Source organism: Garra rufa, chromosome 3 (genome assembly GCF_049309525.1).
Source record: "Garra rufa chromosome 3, GarRuf1.0, whole genome shotgun sequence".
Lineage (NCBI taxonomy): Eukaryota > Metazoa > Chordata > Actinopteri > Cypriniformes > Cyprinidae > Garra > Garra rufa.
In genome coordinates this window covers 43,195,947-43,215,752 of record NC_133363.1, presented here as the reverse complement: position 1 = coordinate 43,215,752, position 19,806 = coordinate 43,195,947, and the positions used below count along the sequence as shown (strand labels likewise).

The 19,806-nt window shown below is 34.5% G+C and overlaps 1 protein-coding gene across 2 annotated transcripts in view; it reads right to left on the bottom strand.

The window, feature by feature from the left end:
• The window catches only part of adam10a (ADAM metallopeptidase domain 10a), a 71,683-nt gene that overhangs the window by 18,160 nt on the left and 33,717 nt on the right, over positions 1-19,806 (bottom strand). For both annotated transcript variants that reach the window (XM_073836206.1, XM_073836207.1), the window contains exons 3-4: positions 10,882-11,000; positions 2,291-2,449 (exon numbers count right to left, since the gene is read on the bottom strand). In XM_073836206.1, coding sequence (XP_073692307.1) covers positions 2,291-2,449; positions 10,882-11,000 — 278 coding nt within the window. The remainder of the gene's footprint in view (positions 1-2,290; positions 2,450-10,881; positions 11,001-19,806) is intronic.

Genomic DNA, 19,806 nt, shown 5'->3' with positions numbered 1-19,806 from the left:
CCCTTAACAGTGATGTACATAACTAGGCTCTAGTCTATATTGACTCATCAGCATCCAGCACTAGAATAATCCACTTTGCATGTACACTACTATTCAAATGTTTAAAATTGGAATACAGTAATACAGTATAAAAAACAGTAAAAAATACAGTAAAAGAGCAATATACATTTCCAGTCAAAACAACAGTAAGATTTGTAATTTTTTTTAGAGAAACCAAGCCTGCATTTATTAGATCCAAAATACAGCAAAAGCAATATTTTTACTATTTAAAATAACTGCTTTCTATTTGAATATATTTTAAAATGTAATTTACTCCTGTGATCAAAGCTAAATTTTCAGCATCATTACTCCAGTCCTTAAATAGTAAAAAAAAATCTGGATTCTTTGATGATTAGAAAGATCCAAAGATCAGCATTTATCTGAAATAAAAAGCTTTTAACATTAAAAACTATACCATTGAAAACCTTGGACTTTGTATTTTTTGTTTATTTAGCAAGGATGCTTTAAATTGATCAAAAGTGATGATAAAGACATTTATAATGTTACAAAAGATTTCTATTTCAGATAAATGCTGTTCTTCTGAACCTTCTATTCAAAGAAAATTTTTCAAAATTCCAATTTTACTGTACTTTTTTTGCTGTACTTTGGATCAAATAAATGCAGGCTTGGTGAGCCTTTAAAAAAAACATAAAAATTCTTACTGTTCAAAAACTTTTGACTGGTAGTGCAAATCTTTTCCATTTTAATTAATTTTAAAATGTAATTTACTACTGTGATGACAAACCTGAATTTTCAGAAGCTATTACTTCAGTCATCAGTGTCACATGACACTTTAGAAATCATTCTAAATATGCTGATTTGGTGCTCAAGAAACATTTCTTCTTATAATGTTGAAAACAGTAGTAGAAACTGTGATGCTTCTTTGATGAATAGACTGTTTGAAAGAATAGAATGTTCGATGAGCATTTATTTGAAATCGAAATCTTTTGTAGCATTATAAATGTTTTTACTTTCACTTTTGAACAATTTATTGCATCTTTGTGCAATAAAAGTATTTATTTATTAAAAAGAATCTAATAAACAAATAAATAAATACTACTACTCACCCAAACTTCTGAACAGCAGTATATGTAATATTTATATAAAAAGGAAAGTGTAGCAGATACCAAACTGCTAATCTTTGACAGTCTATTGCTTTTTATCATTTCTTTTATAACAGTGACAGCATACACTAGTATTTAAGAGGCTTTATGAGCCTGTTGAGCTGGAAAAGTGCACCGCTATGTTTGACTGAGAGGGTGAGAGTGTGACAATGCAAGATAGGAAGAGTAAAACAAAAGACAGTAAAGTCTAGTGCACACAACCTTGTAATCTGTGCCTAGTCTGCTTAAGGGGAGAAGTGAAAGCTCACTGCATTTTTTTTCTATGTCCTAACTGCTTTATTTGTGTGACAACTTTGTATTAAACTGATTCACTCAATTTCATGCTCATGATCCAAACCACCTTTCCAAAAGATTATAATGACCATCATAATGTGATGCAGTTCTAACAATAACAGCACTTTTCCATCCAAAAGCAATCAAAACATGCAATTTGAAACCAATTCCATAATCCATCTATTATAACGGCTCTCATCACACTCAGGGGAGTCTCAGAACAACAGTGACTGGAGACAGACTCACTCAGATGCATTTATCAGTCAAAAGCAGCAAGCACCATATAGATTTTTACTCTGCTCTGCGTAAAACGGATTATGCTAAAAGCAGTTTATTTACATTTACAGCATCTATAGCTGACTCAAGCAAATGGCTATATTCAAATTACTTAGTATGATTTAGTATAAATGAAGTTTATTTATTTATGGATTTACACCACTGTTCAAACGTTTGGGGTCAGTGGGATTTTTGTTTTTAAAAGAAATGAAAACTTTTAATCAGCAAAGATGCATTAAATTGATCAACATCATTAATACTTCAGTCAAATGAATAATAAAAAAAAAAAACGGAAAGCAGTTATTTTACTTTTTAATATTTCGCCATGTTGTTTTTTTCATACTTTGATCAATGAATGCAACCTCAGTGCACATAAAAGGCTATTTTCAGAAACATTTAAAAAAACGGTAGCGTACATGTACAAAACAAATCTGTTAGCAAAATATATCTATATAATCTAAAGCATCCACAGGATCTATAATACCCGTGTATACAGAAACACGGTCAGACACAGTAAAACATAAATAAGAGATGATTAAGGTATGATGTAGGTCATTCCAATGCCAATACTAACTCACCAATGTCATCTTCATGGTAGATGATTGAGTGGTAGGGCACATTCTGGTCTTTGAGGTATCTCTCTGAGGGTTCTACGTAGTATGTGCCCTGATGGCTCTTAATGAAGCCCTCAAATTTCCCATCCATGATAGAGCCATGGGTCAGAGTGCCCTTCTCACCTGCAAGATAAAAACAAACCAAAGATAGCAAAGTCATTCAGGGCACAGAAAGAGCTCTCTCTCTCTCTATATATACTGGCAAACAGAAGGAATGTCATAAAATATGACAGAAAGAGAATGTATAAAAAGATGCTTCCATATTATGATCCAGTCATTCATCTCCAATAGCATTAACACACACAGTGCACACCATGCAACTAAGCTGTTGACCTTTACAACAGTAATGAGCTCAGCAATCCGGCTACTGTCTCTGAGAAGACAAAGCAGACCCGTTCTTCATCTACAGATTTTATTTTTATCTACAGCTGTACCACAACCGTATGCAGTTAGACATCAACATTTACACTAAATCTTTTAGGAATTAGGGAGGCAGTATTTGTTTGAAATGTTGCAAAAATACATCTAGAACCAAGAACAAAATTGATATCACCAGTAAACAAACAAACAAATAATAAATAAATTCTTATTTAGTTGCTGCATTAACCCATTAATGCCTACGTTTGTTACAGAGGTAACTAAAATTATATACGTTTTCAAACAAACTATTTGTGTCTATTTCACAGTATTTATAGTGTATTATTCAAGTAAAGATGCTATAAACTCTCACAATATATCTATAACAAATAAAATGTTAAAATAAATTAAATCACATTGGAGATTAACAAAAACGAACAAACAAAAAAACAAAAAACTAAATGTATAACCACTCCATATATACTACCAGTCAAAAGTTTTTGAATAGTAAGATTTTTAATATTTTTTAAAGAATTCTTTTCTGCTAACCAAGCTTGCATTTTTTGATCGTAAGTACAGCAAAACATTACATTTTGAAATTTGCAGATTTGCTGTTCAAGAAACATATTTTTATTATCAATATGTAAAACAGTTGAGTACATTTTTTCAGGATTCTTTGATGAATAGAATGATCCATATATCAACATTTATCTCAAATAAAAAGCTCTTGTAACATTATACATTATATACTGGGGGTGAATTATAGAAATTAATATTTTTATTTAGCAAGAATGCTTTAAATTGATCAAAAGTGATGATAAAGGAATTTATGATGTTACAAAATAATGTCTATTTCAGATAAATGCTGTTCTTTTGAACGTTCTATTCAAAGAAACTCTACTCAGCTGTTTTCAACATAAAAATAATAATAAATATTTCTTGAGCAGCAAATCAGAATATTAGAATGATTTCTGAAGGATCGTGTGACTGTAGTAATGATGCTAAAAGAGCATTTTAAAATATTTCAAACAGAAAACTGTTGTTTTAAATAGTAAAAATACTTTAAAATGTTACTGTTTTGCTGTACTTTGGATAAAATAAATGCAGGCTTGGTGAGCAGAAGAGACTTCATTAAAAACATGAAAAATCTTACTGTTCAAAAACTTTTGACTGCTAGTGTACAAAAAAGTAAAACATACAGATCTATTGTACAGTTTTTAAATGGATTAACAGTGAAGTGCTCCACAAGGGCGTGTTTTTACTCATTTTTTGAAGGTATTGAGGGGCTGGGGAAATTATTTTACCATTGGGGAACATCAAATTTTGAAGTGCAATACAGAAAAACAAAGGAGTGGAGCTTCCTAGACCGATAGCACATCCTGGAAAATTCTGGTTCAATTTCAAAACAGATTGCCAAGTTATACATGTGCGTACATGAACTCTAAAATAACAAACCGACAGAACAGACCTAGAAAAGGAACTGTTGTTTATAATGTTGTAGACTTCTTAAGCTGTCAAAATCTCAACAGTCATTTATGCACATGTTTGAAATTCTAGTCCACATTAAGCAAGACAAATAAAAAAGAAGCTTTTAATGTTTCACAAGTGTTTGGATCTTACAATCACCACAAGTGCTTTAAAAGCAAACATATTGCAATTAAACAGTTAACTGGGATTTATCAGGAGCTGTCTGCTATCATGGCTAAAGGCTATGAGAAAGTTGTGGTATGTGTTTTGGCTGTTTATCAGGCACTGAGGAAGAACCTGCACCCTCGTTTTTATCTTCCGAAAGGAACAAGCTCTGAAAGCTCTTGAACTCTTTATCCCTAAAACTAATAATAACTGATAACACAAAGAGAAGACTCACACACCCCATGTAACATTAAACTACTGCTCTCCTCCATCTCTCCCTGACCTTTTGCTCTCTCGTTTACAGATTAAAACAACAGAAAAGACGATGTGAAGAAACATTAAAAAAAACATTCAAGAATATAAAACAAGCAACTGCCTAGATATATTGGCACAACATACTTCTTAAATATTTAATTTCTTAAGAAAGTCACTCCTAATAAACAGACAGAATTTGTGTAGCAGTACTCTGGTGGCTAATGAGGAGGCCTTGTCTAGAGAAGAAATCCACTTCAGAGTAAAAAAAGGGAGCAGAAAAGAGAAATGCTAATGAAAGGACGACTGTTAATGTCATCGCCACTCCACAGAGAATTTGCGCCATCCCAGCCTACTTTAAACCCTTCTGTGAATATTAGAGGTTACAAGATTAAGCACTGAGCGATGTTTATCCTTTAGAGAGTACAAAGAGTGCTAATGGATAACAAAGGCGAAGAGAGGGAGTGGGAGGGTTAGAGGAAGGCTGAGAAAAGAAAGTGAAATGGTAAAATATTATATGAACATTTGTGAAAATGGAAATGAGCATCACGGATAGTGTTTAAGTATTATTTTTTGTCTTTTGACAAAAATGTCCTTAAATGTAGCCAATATTTCATCATGTCATATGTACGTCACATTTTACTCCAAATGAAATGGCAGTTCGAACATTTTTGAGAGTGTCCACATTGTAGAAAAGATGGAAATGAGCATTATGAATAGGACAGTGTAGACCAGACAGGGAGCAAAGTGGGAGAGAGAATAGGGGGTGGGATTGGGAAAGGTCCACGATCCTGGAATCGAACTCGGGACACCCATAGCAAAACGCCTACTATATGTCGGCGAGCTGCCCACAAGGCTATCGACGCAGATACGGATAATGTTTTAGTCATAATGTCTTTAAATGTAATCGTTATTCCATCATGTCATATGTACGTCATATTTTACTCCAAATAAAATGCATACAGTCAATGAAGTTTTTCTTAAATGTGAAAATGTGTCAAGTTGATACATGAAACACATTTTCAAACATTTTGAAATGTATAAAGCTCCAAAATACGGTTTAAGTCAAAAGTTTACATACATCTTGCAGAATCTGCAAAATGTCAATTATTTCACCAAAATGAAAAGGATCATGCAAAATCCATGTTTTTTTTTTTAAATTTAGTACTGACCTAAATAAGATATTTTATATAATAGACGTTTACGTATTGTCAACAAGAGAAAATAATATATATATATATTTTTTTTATTAGTGATAGTTGTTCATGAGTCCCTTGTTTGTCCCAAACAGTTAAACTGCCCACTGTTCTTCAGAACTGCTCTTCTTCCCACAAATTCTTTGGTTTTTCAGCATTTTTGTCTATTTGAATCCTTTCCAACAATGACTGTATGATTTTGAGATCTATCTTTTCACACTGAGGACAACTGAGGGACTCATATACAACTATTACAGAAGGTTCAAACACTCACTGATGCTCTAGAAGGAAAAACGATGCATTAAGAGCTGGGGGGTGAAAACTTTTGAACAGAATGAGGATGGTTAAATTTTTTTCTGATTTTGTCTAATAATCATATTTTTTCATTTAGTTCTGCCCTTCAGAAGCTATGGAAGATACTTACATGTTCCTCAGAAGACAAAATAAGTTAAATTCACCCTGATCTTCAAATTCTTAAACATCGTTTTTCATTCTGACGCATCAGTGAGTGTTTGAATCTTCTGTAATAGTTGCATATGAGCTCCTCAGTTGTCCTTAGTGTGAAAAGGTGGATCTCAAAATACATAGTCATTGTTTGAAAGGGTTAAAATATGTAAATGTCTAATGTCTTTTGGTAAAATAATGAACATTTTGCGGATTCTGCAAGGTGTATGTTAACTTTTGATTTCAACTGTACATGACTGGATTATAACCAAAAATACTTTCTACATGTATCTTCCTTAGTGCAGTCTTCTAGTGCATTGCTGTTAGTATATTTTAGTTTTCATCAACAGTCAATTTTAATAAACAATTTCATTATATTCCCAGTGCAGAGGTGTTTTGTCTTCCATACCGTTGAAAAAAAATATTCAAGAAACAATGTCAATGAAGAAATTGTACATTTTCATTCTTAAACTGCCAGTAAAAAAGTTGATATGACAACTTGTGAAATGCCTCCATCTGTGGTGTTAAAAAAATCTGTTTTAAAAGTTGAGCAATAGCATTGTTTATTAGTGTTAATCCATCACTTCCAATGAAGAAACAGTTCAGAATAATCCTCAACCACATTCACTTGCTCAGACCTAAAGTCATCACATGAACGTCATCTCCTGACAATACCAGTTATTATGAAACACCTTTTGGTGAGCAGGAAATCACATCAAACCTTTCAGAGTAATTCAGAGACTGTGAAAGGATGTGTCAGTACTAGGGTCAGGGGAGATGCACAGAGTCAATGAAATAAGGATGCCTGATCAGATAAAGAGAAAAAGGAAAGTAGTTTTCATCCTCCAGTAGGCAGTCTGTTCATCATTTAAAGTACAGAGGTAATTGCTCAGATCTCACTAATGTGTGTTTATCGCAAGCTGTACCCATCATCAATCTGTTTCAGTGCCTCATCGCACTACGACGTACATAGTGAGAGCAAGGTGATGATACGCATTCAGTAAAGTGAGGTTATGATGTCACCTCAGAAGCTTCATAAGCGTTCAAGCAAAAATGAAGAATAACCGAACAAGACATTTCATTCACTTATGCAGAATATGAAAACACTGACTGTAAAGAAAATGCTCAAAACTTAAAGGATCACTTTCAGAATAAAAATTTACTGATAATTTACTCACTCATCCAAGACGTTCATGTCTGTCTTTCTTCAGTCGAAAAAGAATTTAAGGTTTTTAAGAAAAACATTACAGGATTTTTCTCCATATAGTGGACTTCAATGGTGGCCAACAGGTTGAAGGTCCAAATTGCCACGCATTACGTAGTCACGTTGGAAAAGTCATGCGTGACGTAGGCCGAAGTACCAACCCAGTGTTAAAAGCAAACATGCGAAAAAAGTCAAACACCCTTAACAAAAAAAGGTAAAACAACAATGTTGGACAATTTTGAAGTGGAGGAAAAAATTAGATGGAGTTTTTTGGCCTACTCTATCTTTTTGAACTGAAGTACACAGATGAAGAACTAAGCGCTAAGACGCACAAGCATTTGTGTGTAAAAAGTAAAAATGACAATTGTTTTCCTAGATAAGACACTTATTCCTCGGCTTGGATCTTTTGGAGCCCATTAAAGCTGCATTGAATCTGCAATTTGGACCTTCAACCCATTGGCCACTATTGAAGTCCACCACATTGAGAAAAATCCTGGAATGTTTTCCTCAAAAACCTTCATTTTTTTCCACTGAAGAAAGAAAGACATGAACATCCTCAATGACAAGGAGGTGATTAAATTATCAGGATTTTTTATTCTGGAAGTGAACTAATCCTTTACAAACTGTGCAGTCATTGGATTAAAATTATCAGTGACAAGAGACAGTAGAAAGCTATACAATCTAACACTTGAACCAGGCAATTATTTTAAATGTCTCCTAGAAGAATATTTTAGTGTTGAGACTGAGGTTTTTATATAAAGAAATTTCATGCAGTGTCTTTTGATAAAATTGATAAAACTGTATAGCATTGTGATTCAAGCAAAAAAATTGGTCAGAAGTTTATAAGGGAAATAAATGATGTGCACAGTCAGATTCATGTGAAAAATGTCATCATAGCAGGATGTGTGTGTGGTTCAGATGTGACAGGACACATCTTCACTTTATCAACATTTGCCTTTTTTTACAAACCCAACAGAAGACATTAATCAATCTCTTTCACATTTATAATGTTAAAAAATATTTTTTTTTTAAAATAAATGCTGTTACTTTGATTTTTCCATCCAAACAAAACCATTTAAAACCTTTAAGCAGCACAACAAAATTAGTGGTAGAAATGTTTCTTGAGCATCAAATCAGCATTACACTGATTTCTGAAGGCTCACGTGTAGGGATGCACATTATTATCAGAACGTTATCAGAATTGGCCGATAATTGCTTAAAATGTGAATGTCGTTATCCGCCTGTTATCGGCAGTGTGGTCATTCTTGAACGTTTGCCTGAATGATGATTAGATTCACTGTTTTGGATCACTGCATTAATTTTGGGAATGCACGTACAGAATGACGCATCCGATTTGGGCGTCAACAGTCACTACCATGTGAAGCAACACCAGCAACAGCCTGGTGTTGTAAGTCCTAATGCCCGTTAGGTAAGGTGTATATTTACTTAGGGGGCGCTGTAGGCCTACTTCTTTAATACAATGAAAGTAAAATACACAAATAACATTAAGACTGTGTTTCTGTTTAAACAAAGCAGTAATTGATGTTTAATTAAATTAAATTATTTTACATATACAGATTAATTTCAGTAATATGTCATCTTTTTTTAAACAGATTATGAAAACTTAAATACAAGGAGCTCTAAAAGATTTCCAGAATTTGTAAAATTTAAAAAATATATATTTGTTTATGATCTCAGCACAGGAGAGATTTGGTGTTGTTTTCAAACAAAATTAAATATATCGACAACAGCTATATGTTGCTATGGCTGTAGCATTTCTGTACTAAAGAAATAGCCTGATGAAAAACATGATTACTTGCTTTTGAACTAATTATTATTGCCTCATTGCTATTATATACAGTTGTGCTCAAAATTATTCATACCCTTGGTAAATATGATCAAAGAAGGCTGTGAAAAATAAGTCTGCATTGTTAATCCATTTGATCTTTCATTCAAAAATTTCAAATTAATTTGCAAGACAATACTGGAACTTCAAACAGGACTGGGTTCTACGGTCAGTTGAAACTAAAAAGTGAGCTTTTTAACAGCAAACACTCGAGATGGGTTTGGTGCACACAGGGATAAAAAGTACACCATGTGTAAAATGAAATATACTGCTGTATCTTTAATATTGTGGGACTACTTTTCTGCCAGAGATCCTGGAAATCTTGTTCAGATAGATGGCATCATGGATTCTAACAAATACCAACAGATAAAAAATTAAAAACTGTCTGTCCCTGCTAGAAATCTTATAATGGGCAGTGGTTGGGGTCACTGAGAACAAAACCAAGCTTCTGCCATGGCCAACCCAGTTCCCTGACCTGAACCCTATAGAAAATGAGTGGGGTGAAATGAAGAGGAGAGGCAGATACATGGACCTGGAAATCTGAAGGGTTTAGACTAGAGAGATTCTGTATGAAGGAATGGTTTCTGATCTCTTGTCAGATGTTCTCTAAACTTACCAGGCATTACAGGTGAAGACTCAGAGCTGTGATATTGGCAAAAGGAGGTTGCAAAAAGCATGAAATAAAAGGGTATGATTACCTGTGGCCAGTGTGTATTAGAAAAAAGCATTTTTTTTCATAATGAGATTTTTCTTCTATTTTAAAATAAAATATTAAAAGCATAAATGATACAGATTTATTTTCACAGTCTTCTTTGATCATATTTACCAAGGGTATGAATAATTTTGAGGACAACTGTATGTATTTAAAGGAAATTTAAAGGCACTTAGATATATTTTTATTGGCACAAAAACATTAATTATAATTATCCTATGACTTGATTAATCATCAGAATATTTAACAGATTACTTGATTACCAAAATAATTGTTAGTTACAGCCCTATCCCTAATCATGTGACACTAAAAACTAAAGTAAGGACTGCTGAAAATACAGCTTTGTCATCACATAAAGTATATCTTTATATATATTAAAATAGCTATTTTTAAAATTAAAAATAGCTATATTTTATTTAAAATGTATTTTTCACCAAATAAATACGTAAGCAAATAATTAATGAAATTGAGTGATAGCGCAAGTTTGATGGAGATTTGAGTGCATTCTTCACAGTCACTAATTTTTTTTTTAACAAAAAAGTTGTTTTTCTCTGACAGTAACAGATCACTAAAGTAGATGCAGAACCACCTGTATAACTAAATAAGCCTAGAAAAAGAGCAAAGAAATATCATATATTTGCCCCTAAAATATTTTTAGTTTTTGTGGATCAAATGAAAGCAATCGCAAAAAAAGCAATTTTCCCTCAGTCATCTCCTCTCTTTCTTAATTACTCTCTACCTTTTATGAGCTGCACAAAAAATCTAAAAAAAAAAAAAAAAAAAAAACCTAAAAAATAATTAATATTACATCTTTACAACAGTGTACAAACACAATAGATGGAGACACAAAGTGTGTTGAGGTGGATGCATGTTTTTATGTGCTAGTGTGTGCTGGAAATGTGCCATGCTCACCGTAAATTTCTCCAGTGTAAATGTGAGAGGTGTCGTAGGGGATCTCTACTCCAGAAACTTCCACCTTCAGATCGGGAGCGAAGAGAGAGGTGTCTCTCTTCATCCGAAGGTTAAAATGCCTGGTGGAAGAAGAGAGAGAGAGAGAGAGAGAGAGAGAGAGAGAGAGAGAGAGAGAGAGAGAGAGAGAGAGAGAGAGAGAGAGAGAGAGAGAGAGAGAGAGAGAGAGAGAGAGAGAGAGAGAGAGAGAGAGAGAGAGAGAAGAGAGAGAGAGAGAGAGAGAGAGAGAAAGAGAAAAAGATTAATGGACTGTGAAGTTGCCCGTGAGTGATCACAATGCGTTTGAGATGCTGTGCAACACACACCAAAATACTATTAGTCTGAGCCAAGTCAGAATAACAGTCATGATGCAGAGCATTACTGAATCTATGAGATAAAGTGGGAATATGGGAAATCAGCCAAACTGAATTTCACACTGCCAAGTGCCAAAACGATTTTTTTTCATTTACCACCATTTATAATCAAATGATATCCTCCCTTCAGATTGTTCCATTTTCCATTGCCACATTAGGTCACTAGGATTTTCTAGAAACACTAGGTGCTGGTAAGTGACTCACAGTGATTCAATATGATTCATCTGGGTTATTTACTTGACACACTTCTAGACGGTGATGCTCTAACATGGCGAAATGTATAATTGAGTGTGTGCCGGATGTCTAGCTGAAGACATGGTAGATTAATGAAAGGAGGGGAAAAAAATAACTGCGTAAAAGAACATTCACACCTAGAATGATAACCATTGAGATAAAAAACTAAATGAACTAAACTATATTAGCATCCACACCAAAGCACACTTTTAGTTTGATTTATTCTAAGCATGCCCTGCGGTTTTCCTGTCTGCCACTTAATGCTCAAGCTCTTCAAAACAGGAAGCATTCAAAGATTTTATTGTTTATCAGCTGGAAAAATATACAGTTGAAGTCAAAAGTTTACATACACCTCGCAGAATCTGCAAAATGTTAATTATTTTACTAAAATAAGAGGGATCATACAACATGCACGTTATTTTCTAGTCATTACTGACCTGAATAAGATATTTCACATAAAAGACATTTACATATAGTCCACAAGAGAAAATGGTTACATTTAGAAAAATGACCCTGTTCAAAAGTTTACATACACTTGATTCTTAATACTGTGTTGTTTACCTGAACGATCCACAGTTTTAAGGAAACACAATGCATTAAGAGCCAGGGGTGAAAACTTTTGAACAGAATAAAGATGTACATTTTTCTTATTTAGCCTAAATATCATTTTTTTAATTTAGTACTGCCCTTCAGAAGCTTCAGAAGCTACAGAAGTTACATTTTTTCCCAGAAGACAACAGTTAAATGTACCCTGATCTTAAAATTCAAAAAGCTTAATGCAATTTCCTTCTGAAGCATCAGTGAGAGTTTGAACCTTCTGTAATAGTTGTGTATTAGTAAACTTTTGACAAACTGTAAATTTAAGTGCTGAAATCTTTGGATCTGTGTGGATTTAATGTACTTAAATCTTCATAACAGCCAAAACAACCATCAAATCTGCCATATTTTTAATAGAAAGGCAAATGCTATAATACTTTTTATATACTGTTCATTTTCTTTGTTTAAAAGGTCTGTCTAATATTTTATTAAACAGAACTGTTATACAATGACAGTAAACTAGAAAGATAGAGATGGACTCTGTTTTTGCTCAGCCAATGGCATTTCCTTCACTGTTTCTGATTTTGACACTTATTAGCCAAATGTCGACCATGGCAATATATTCTTTGGCCAATATGTTTCAATAAGCAAACATACAAGGCTAGGGAATGTATATGGCATTACAAGTCTATTAATACCCACAGAGCTTTCTGTAGGGTACTCTGTGTGCAGATTACATCAGTCATTTGTTTTGTTGTCAGCAGAGAGAGAGAAATAAATGTCTTGCTCTGCTAAAATGGCCTTGACCACCCTGCGATCATGAATTTCCTTAGGATAAACAGGATCAGGCATCACCCATGCTCATGCAGCTGAGCCCATGTGTTTGTTTGTGTATGTAAAGCTCTTGTCTCTAATACATCAGAGGACTAAAGGAGCCAGACAATAGCTGTGGACAAGATGTGCCTCATCAGGGGAGATTTTAATAATGTTAGCTAGAGAAAAGACATTACCGTAATGTGAAAAACAACACAGTATTGACCTTAAAAAACACAAAGCTGAATTTCATAAGAGGCTCAGTACAGGAACAGGAAGACACAAGGCCAAAGGGGTGGAGCCATGTCCCTGTAGTAAACACTCCTAGTGATGAGGACAGCGGATCAGTGCTCCACCCAGAACGGGTTTGACCTTTGTGCAGGTGAAACTCACTGCTAACATATGCTAGTACTGTCATGAGGAAAGGAAGAACAACAACAATGAGAGACATGAGGAGTAGGATGAAAAGAAGAGAGAGGAAACTAAAGGACAGAAAGTCCTAGAGGAAGAACAGGCAGGTGGAGGAGGTCAGGCCATTTTCAGAACTCTCTAATTAAAACTACCCTTCTTACACACACACACACACACACACACACACACACACCTAAATGAGGACACATAGACATCTACAGTTTTTTTTTTATGTACAAAAAAATTATACGTATTACAGACAACTCCTAATCAATCTTGCATACATTTACACTACCACAGCTATCTAAATGAGAACATAGCATGAATTTCTATAGTTTTTTTATACACTACCAGTCAAAACTTTTTGAACAGTGAGATTTTTTAAAGAAGTCTCTTCTGCTCACCAGGCCTGCATTTATTTTATCCAAAGCACAGCAAAAATTGTTTCCAACAAATTTAAAAATATTTTTTACTATTTAAAATAACTGTTTCCTATTTTAATATACTTAAAAATGTAATTCATTCCTGTGATTTCAAAGCAGAATTTCTAGCATCATTACTCCAGTCACATTTCCTTCAGAAATCATTTTATTATTCTTATTTGTTTCTTATTATTCTTATTATTATTATTATATTGATAGCTGAGTAGAATTTTTTGAAGTTTCTTTGATGAATAGAAAGTTCAGAAGGACAGCATTTATCTAAAATAGTAATCTTTTGTAACATAATTGTCTTTATCATCACTTTTGATCAATTTAAAGCACCCTTGCTAAATAAAAGTATTAATTTCTATATTTCTTCCAGAAATATCTGTCTGACCCTCATGTTGTTGAAAACCGGTTTAACTATTTCTTCTCTGGGACATTTTTAAATGGTACTGGTTTCTATTTTTAGCAAAATTACATTGAGGCTTTCACGCTTCTAAAAGGGCAAAAAAGGAAATATCACAAAAGTATACAGAAAAATAGTTTTGGACATGAAAGTGATATAATGTAATATAAAGTGATAATAATGACAGTTTTTATGTTTAAATGTAAACTATTCCAATAGATAGGAGGTTTGTGGGACATACACTGATTTTAATTAGATTTTAATGTTGTGGCAAACGCCCATTTGGCAGTAACCATACCAGACTGTAGTACAGATTCTCTAGTACAGAAGGACACATTAGGAGTACATACATGTTCATACCATTCATACAGTGTAACTAACCAATGTTGTAACACACAAAAGACATGCATACCACAGGACATGCACTGACAGGCGACAATACCTACCATTTATGGGGGACACAGTAGTAGAAATTCAAGGAATGAGCATATTACATGTTCTTTCTTGTGAAATCCAGTGAAGTGTTACACTCAGACAAAAGGAAGTAATGCAGGAAGTCTCAAAGTTTCCAAAACCCAGTGTGTAAATCAGAAAACCTCAGTCAGTATGTGACTCAGATTATGAACAATAGCCACTTATTCAACCTTTCATGGTGGGCTAACACTCAAACACCACCCAAGCACCCAAAAACCCCCAAACACTAGCACCGTATACACCTCATTTAGCCATATTAGTCATTGTGGAGACCACAGAACATGACATTTTCCCCCAGTGCCCAGAGCCATTTAGAGACTTTGGTATCCATGTGAAACCAGTGCACGACTTTATAAACAATGTAAAAACCAACAGTGGTGATTTCTATATCCGCACTTCTGGTGCTGCTGTGGGTGGAATCATGAGGTCTGGGTGTTTGACTTTGTGGGTGTTTTTAAAAAAATGCAATGAAAATTATGCCCCTTACCTTTCTCCACCCTTAACCATAACCCTTACTATGACGTGAGCCAATCAGGTAACATGGTCAAAAACACCCCTTTGTTTTGGCCTCTGCAACCAATCTGGTAACTCCCATTACTTTACCGCAGAGACCTATACTTGGAGGAAAGTCAAACATATATCACAGTCTGGCTAAAAATGATCATTATTGTCCAAATGCTCTCAGCAGTTAGGCTAATTGTCCCACTCTCAACTTAAAATGGTTTCCTGTTTTCGTTCCATTTATAAAATATGCAAGAGAATGCCTGTTCAATTATAAGGCATTGTGAATAAGAAAATAAAAGAAAGCAATAAAGAAAAAAACATGTAAAAACAACTAGAACTAGAACTTATTTGATAGTACCAGGGTTGGGAGGCACTTTCCAATTTTTTGCAATGAAAGTGCATTTCATTCCACTAATGCAGATGGAACACTGTACTAATATATAACATAAAATAGTTAAATTATTAGATTGCATTAACAGTGTTACTTTTGTAAAATAATGAAGGCAAACAGGATGCGCTTTCTGCCGTCTCGGTCTATGTGTACACTTGCCTTATAGACATGAAAAATATATCTATAGAGAGTAAAAATGTCTACCTTTAAATGAACCAACTGAAATAGAAAGCAAATATTCTCAGACTAAGTAATTCCTAGTACTGCGGCGATTATGTGGCGATTAAGTCAGTGTCGCCGACTTCATGAAAACAAAGAAAGCGCTAGTTTATCAATAAATTATTAAAAGTTAATGCAGTCTCCTTGCTGCTTTTCCTGACACATTCATAATTATTATATCTGCCAGTACACTGTGGCAAGTTTTTTTTTGTGCAGTTGACTTATTAGGCTATGTAGGCAATTAAAGGCTCATTATTATGATTTAAATATTGACCAGAAAAATCTTTAGTCGAGGGCAGTCCTAGTTCAGCCTTCCATCCAAACACAGAACACCGGGATTGCTTACGAGACATTGTTGACGTTACAATTGCTCAAACATTGTACACGGTCCTCCATTTTCTCAATGAGACTGATTTAGTTTAACTGAGATTGAAAAATAAGGAGTGGGTGGATTTTCATCATTGTAGGGTGGTTGTGTTCACACTCTGCCAACACACATTTATGTCCACCACATAAAAGTGGATTTTGAATAATAGGTGCCCTTTAAAGGCACTTAAAGAAGTGTTAATACAACCATTAAGACACAGGAATCATTCAAATAAATCAGAACCGGAAACAGAATAATTAATTTTCTTTAAGGTTCCCATCATCTGGGATACTGACTTTGTTGGTCAATCCTACCCTGAGTGGAGATTAGAGAGCACCTCAGCCTTCGCTGTCTGCTTCTCATACAAATTAGCAGGATTTCCACTTATCATTACTGCGGAGGGCTATATTTATCCTCATGTGATGACAGGAAGGCAACATCTGGGAAAGCAGTGTGTTTGTAAGCCATTAAACACACGCTATCACAAAAACCTGAACTCAGCAAATGCAAAACAAACAGGAAATCACAAACACATATACAGAGAGAACAGGATGCCTTCTTTGCAAAAATATTTGTGGGTATAAGAAACAGAAGAGTGTTAAAGATGCAATTATTATAGGCACATTTCATTTCATTCTGCAGCCCTGATATGCAAGCAGACGGCAGATTGTGATTTTAATGGGTCTCACCACCAACAGATCATTAGGCTCTGATAGCACTCGACCTCAGAGCCAGAAGAGACGGCCCCCTCATCAGCTGAGCACCAGCAAGCCTTCATTAGCTCCACAGTGAATCACTGCATTTGTCAAGCACCCAGCAAACTCCTTTGTATGAGCATCCTAAAAGCCAAAGGGAGGCATCTAGGTTCCCACTGCGATCTTTTGTGCCTCAGCGGCGTCACTTTCACTGCTAAAGGCAGTTCCCGGAATATCCCACCCCATCCCAGTCAGACCCAATTTAGCCCAAGCTGCATGTGCAATGTAATTACCCAGCACTCAACACTTTCAATTACGTTTACAGTAATGCATCTGAAATTAATGACATCCACCAGCTCAGCCCCCTAATCTGAGTATAAGTGGATTTCTGATGCAGAGTAATGACATTTATTTAAAAAAAAGATGACGCCAAAAGCATAGACGGCAACTACATGAGTCCATAAGGCCATAGTGATCCAGCAACATGAGATTTACTGAGTACATGATGCTCCTTTTGTTTACTACAGAGTGATGAAGGAATGCATTACTAGAGTGCTCTATGACAGACGGGAGATGGGGCGGTGAACAGTGGGGAATTTTGAGTGTGAGTAAGTCTGTGTGAGAGAGAATGATTGCACTGACTGAGAATGAAACATCCCTTAAAGAGCAAGTAAACGAAAGAGAGGAGGAAGAATATAGAATAAAGGTGACTGTGAGAGATGGCAGCTGAATTAGGTCAGGACAGAGGAGGTAAGCGCTAATGAGAAGAACATCCCTACATTACACAACTGCCTGACTCACTGACCTGATCTGGGTCTACCTGCCTGGAACGACACTCCTCAACAACAACAATAATATAAATCAAAACAGAAAAGAACAGTTTTTATTAATTATTAATATTTAATTAATTATTATTAATACAAATATTACATTAAAGCAAAACAACAACAAAATTAATAATAATAAAAAACAAAAATTAAATAATATTAGCAATATTAGTATAGTAATAGTAAACATTATTTAAAAAAAAATTATAATATACACATATATAAATATATATACACACACACACACACACACACACACACACATATATACATACACACACACAATGAATAAAACAAATAAATTAATAATTAATATTAGGGAGTCGACCGATTATCAGCTGCGATATTACACACTTTTTGTGATAATTGGTATCTGCCATTTTCAAAACCGATTTGCAGACAAAATGATTTAAAAGCATTTAAAGAAAGTTGGTGACACTACCAGTCAAAAGTTTTTGAACAGTAAGATTTTTTTGTTTTTTAAAGAAGTCTATTCTGCTCACCAAGCCTGCAATTATTTGATCAAAAGTACAGCAAAAAGAGTCATATTTTGAAATATTTTTATTATTTAAAATAACTGTAATTTATTCCTGTGATCAAAGCTACATTTTTAGTGTCACATGATCCTTCAGAAAGCATTCTAATATGCAGATTTTTTTCAAGATTCTTTGGAAAGAAATTATAGAAATTAATACTTTTATTTAGCAAGGATGCTTTGAATTGATCTAAAGTGATATTTCAGAAAAATGCTGCTCTTCTGAACTTTCTAATCCTCAAAGAAACCTGAAAAATTCTATTCAGCTGTTTTCAACATATTTAATAAATGTTTTTTAAAAAGCAAATCAGAATATTAAAATTATTTCTAAAAAGGATCATGTGACTAATGTGAGTAATGACGCAAAAAATTCAGCTTAAATCACATTTTAAAATATAAAACAGTTATTTTAAATAGTAAAAAAATATATAATAAAAACTATTCACTGTTTTTGATGTACTTTGGATCAAATAAATGCAGGCCTGGTGAGCAGAGGAGACTTCTTAAAAAAAAAAATATTACAAATCTTAAAACTTTTGACTGGTAGTGTGTTTATCGGTTCAAAATACCAGTCTGCTTGATCTGTATCGTTAACAATCGGTATCTGCATTGGCCTTGAAAAAAACAGTTCAACTTTTTTTTTATTTGAGATGCTATCCTATACCTGATACAAAATGTAGAAAAAAATGATAGTGCAACAGCCAACTCACCCCATCTATACTGGGGTGAATGATCTGCAGAAAATTCAAGCAGGCAAAATGACCAAATGCACCCTGCTAGGGAGATAAGAAGTCCTTGAGTGAGTCTGGATTGATTCTTTTGCTGAGACAGGTTGTAAATCACAGTAGAAATCAGGGCTCTGGCTTTGCAGAGCTGGACTTTCTCTCATCTGCTTGCCTCTTCTCTCCTTCTGTCCTTCTCTCCTCTTTAAAGCTACCTATTTTTACCAGACTCCATTCTAAGGACTCATTACTGAGACACAGATTGGCCCATCTGCCTGCTGGAGGGCTACACACACGGACGCTTGCTCAATGAGTACACAAAAACCATGAAATAGGGGAATGAATTGTCAGTTGCCAGAGAAGCCATTGATCCTGCAGTGCATAGCGGGCCTGAATCAACTTTCCTTGCCAGTCTGTCTGTGTTCAATGCTGCGTGCCACACAGAATCAATACAACAGAATTAATTGCAGACTGCACCACTGCGGGCAAGAGCAAAGAACTGGTGAGAAATCTGATTCCTAGAACTAAAATGTGATTATTTAATTAGACACAATTCAACTCAATTAAAAAGTATGCTGTATAAAATATGAAGTAGTTTCACAAAGGATACTGTTTACAATCCCCAATGAGAGAACCAAAGGCAGAAAATCCTGAAGATATTTAGGTAAAAACAAATCTTGGAAGGACCACACTTCCTGCGGTTGGTGTGCAGTTTAAACATTTGAGTCAGCGAGTTAAAAAGCCATTAAGATGTTTATTCACTCGTTCATCTTCTAGTGTGCTTTGAACAAGAGTATCAACTCTTAATGAAAGTCCTTAAACCATTACATGCTTGCGTTCTTCACTCTAACCGATATTTTAAACCGCAACCTTTTAATCCAATCAATCAACTTATTACACACTGTTCTCTAATTACCGTCCCTCCCTTCAGGAGCATACATAATCACAATGACAA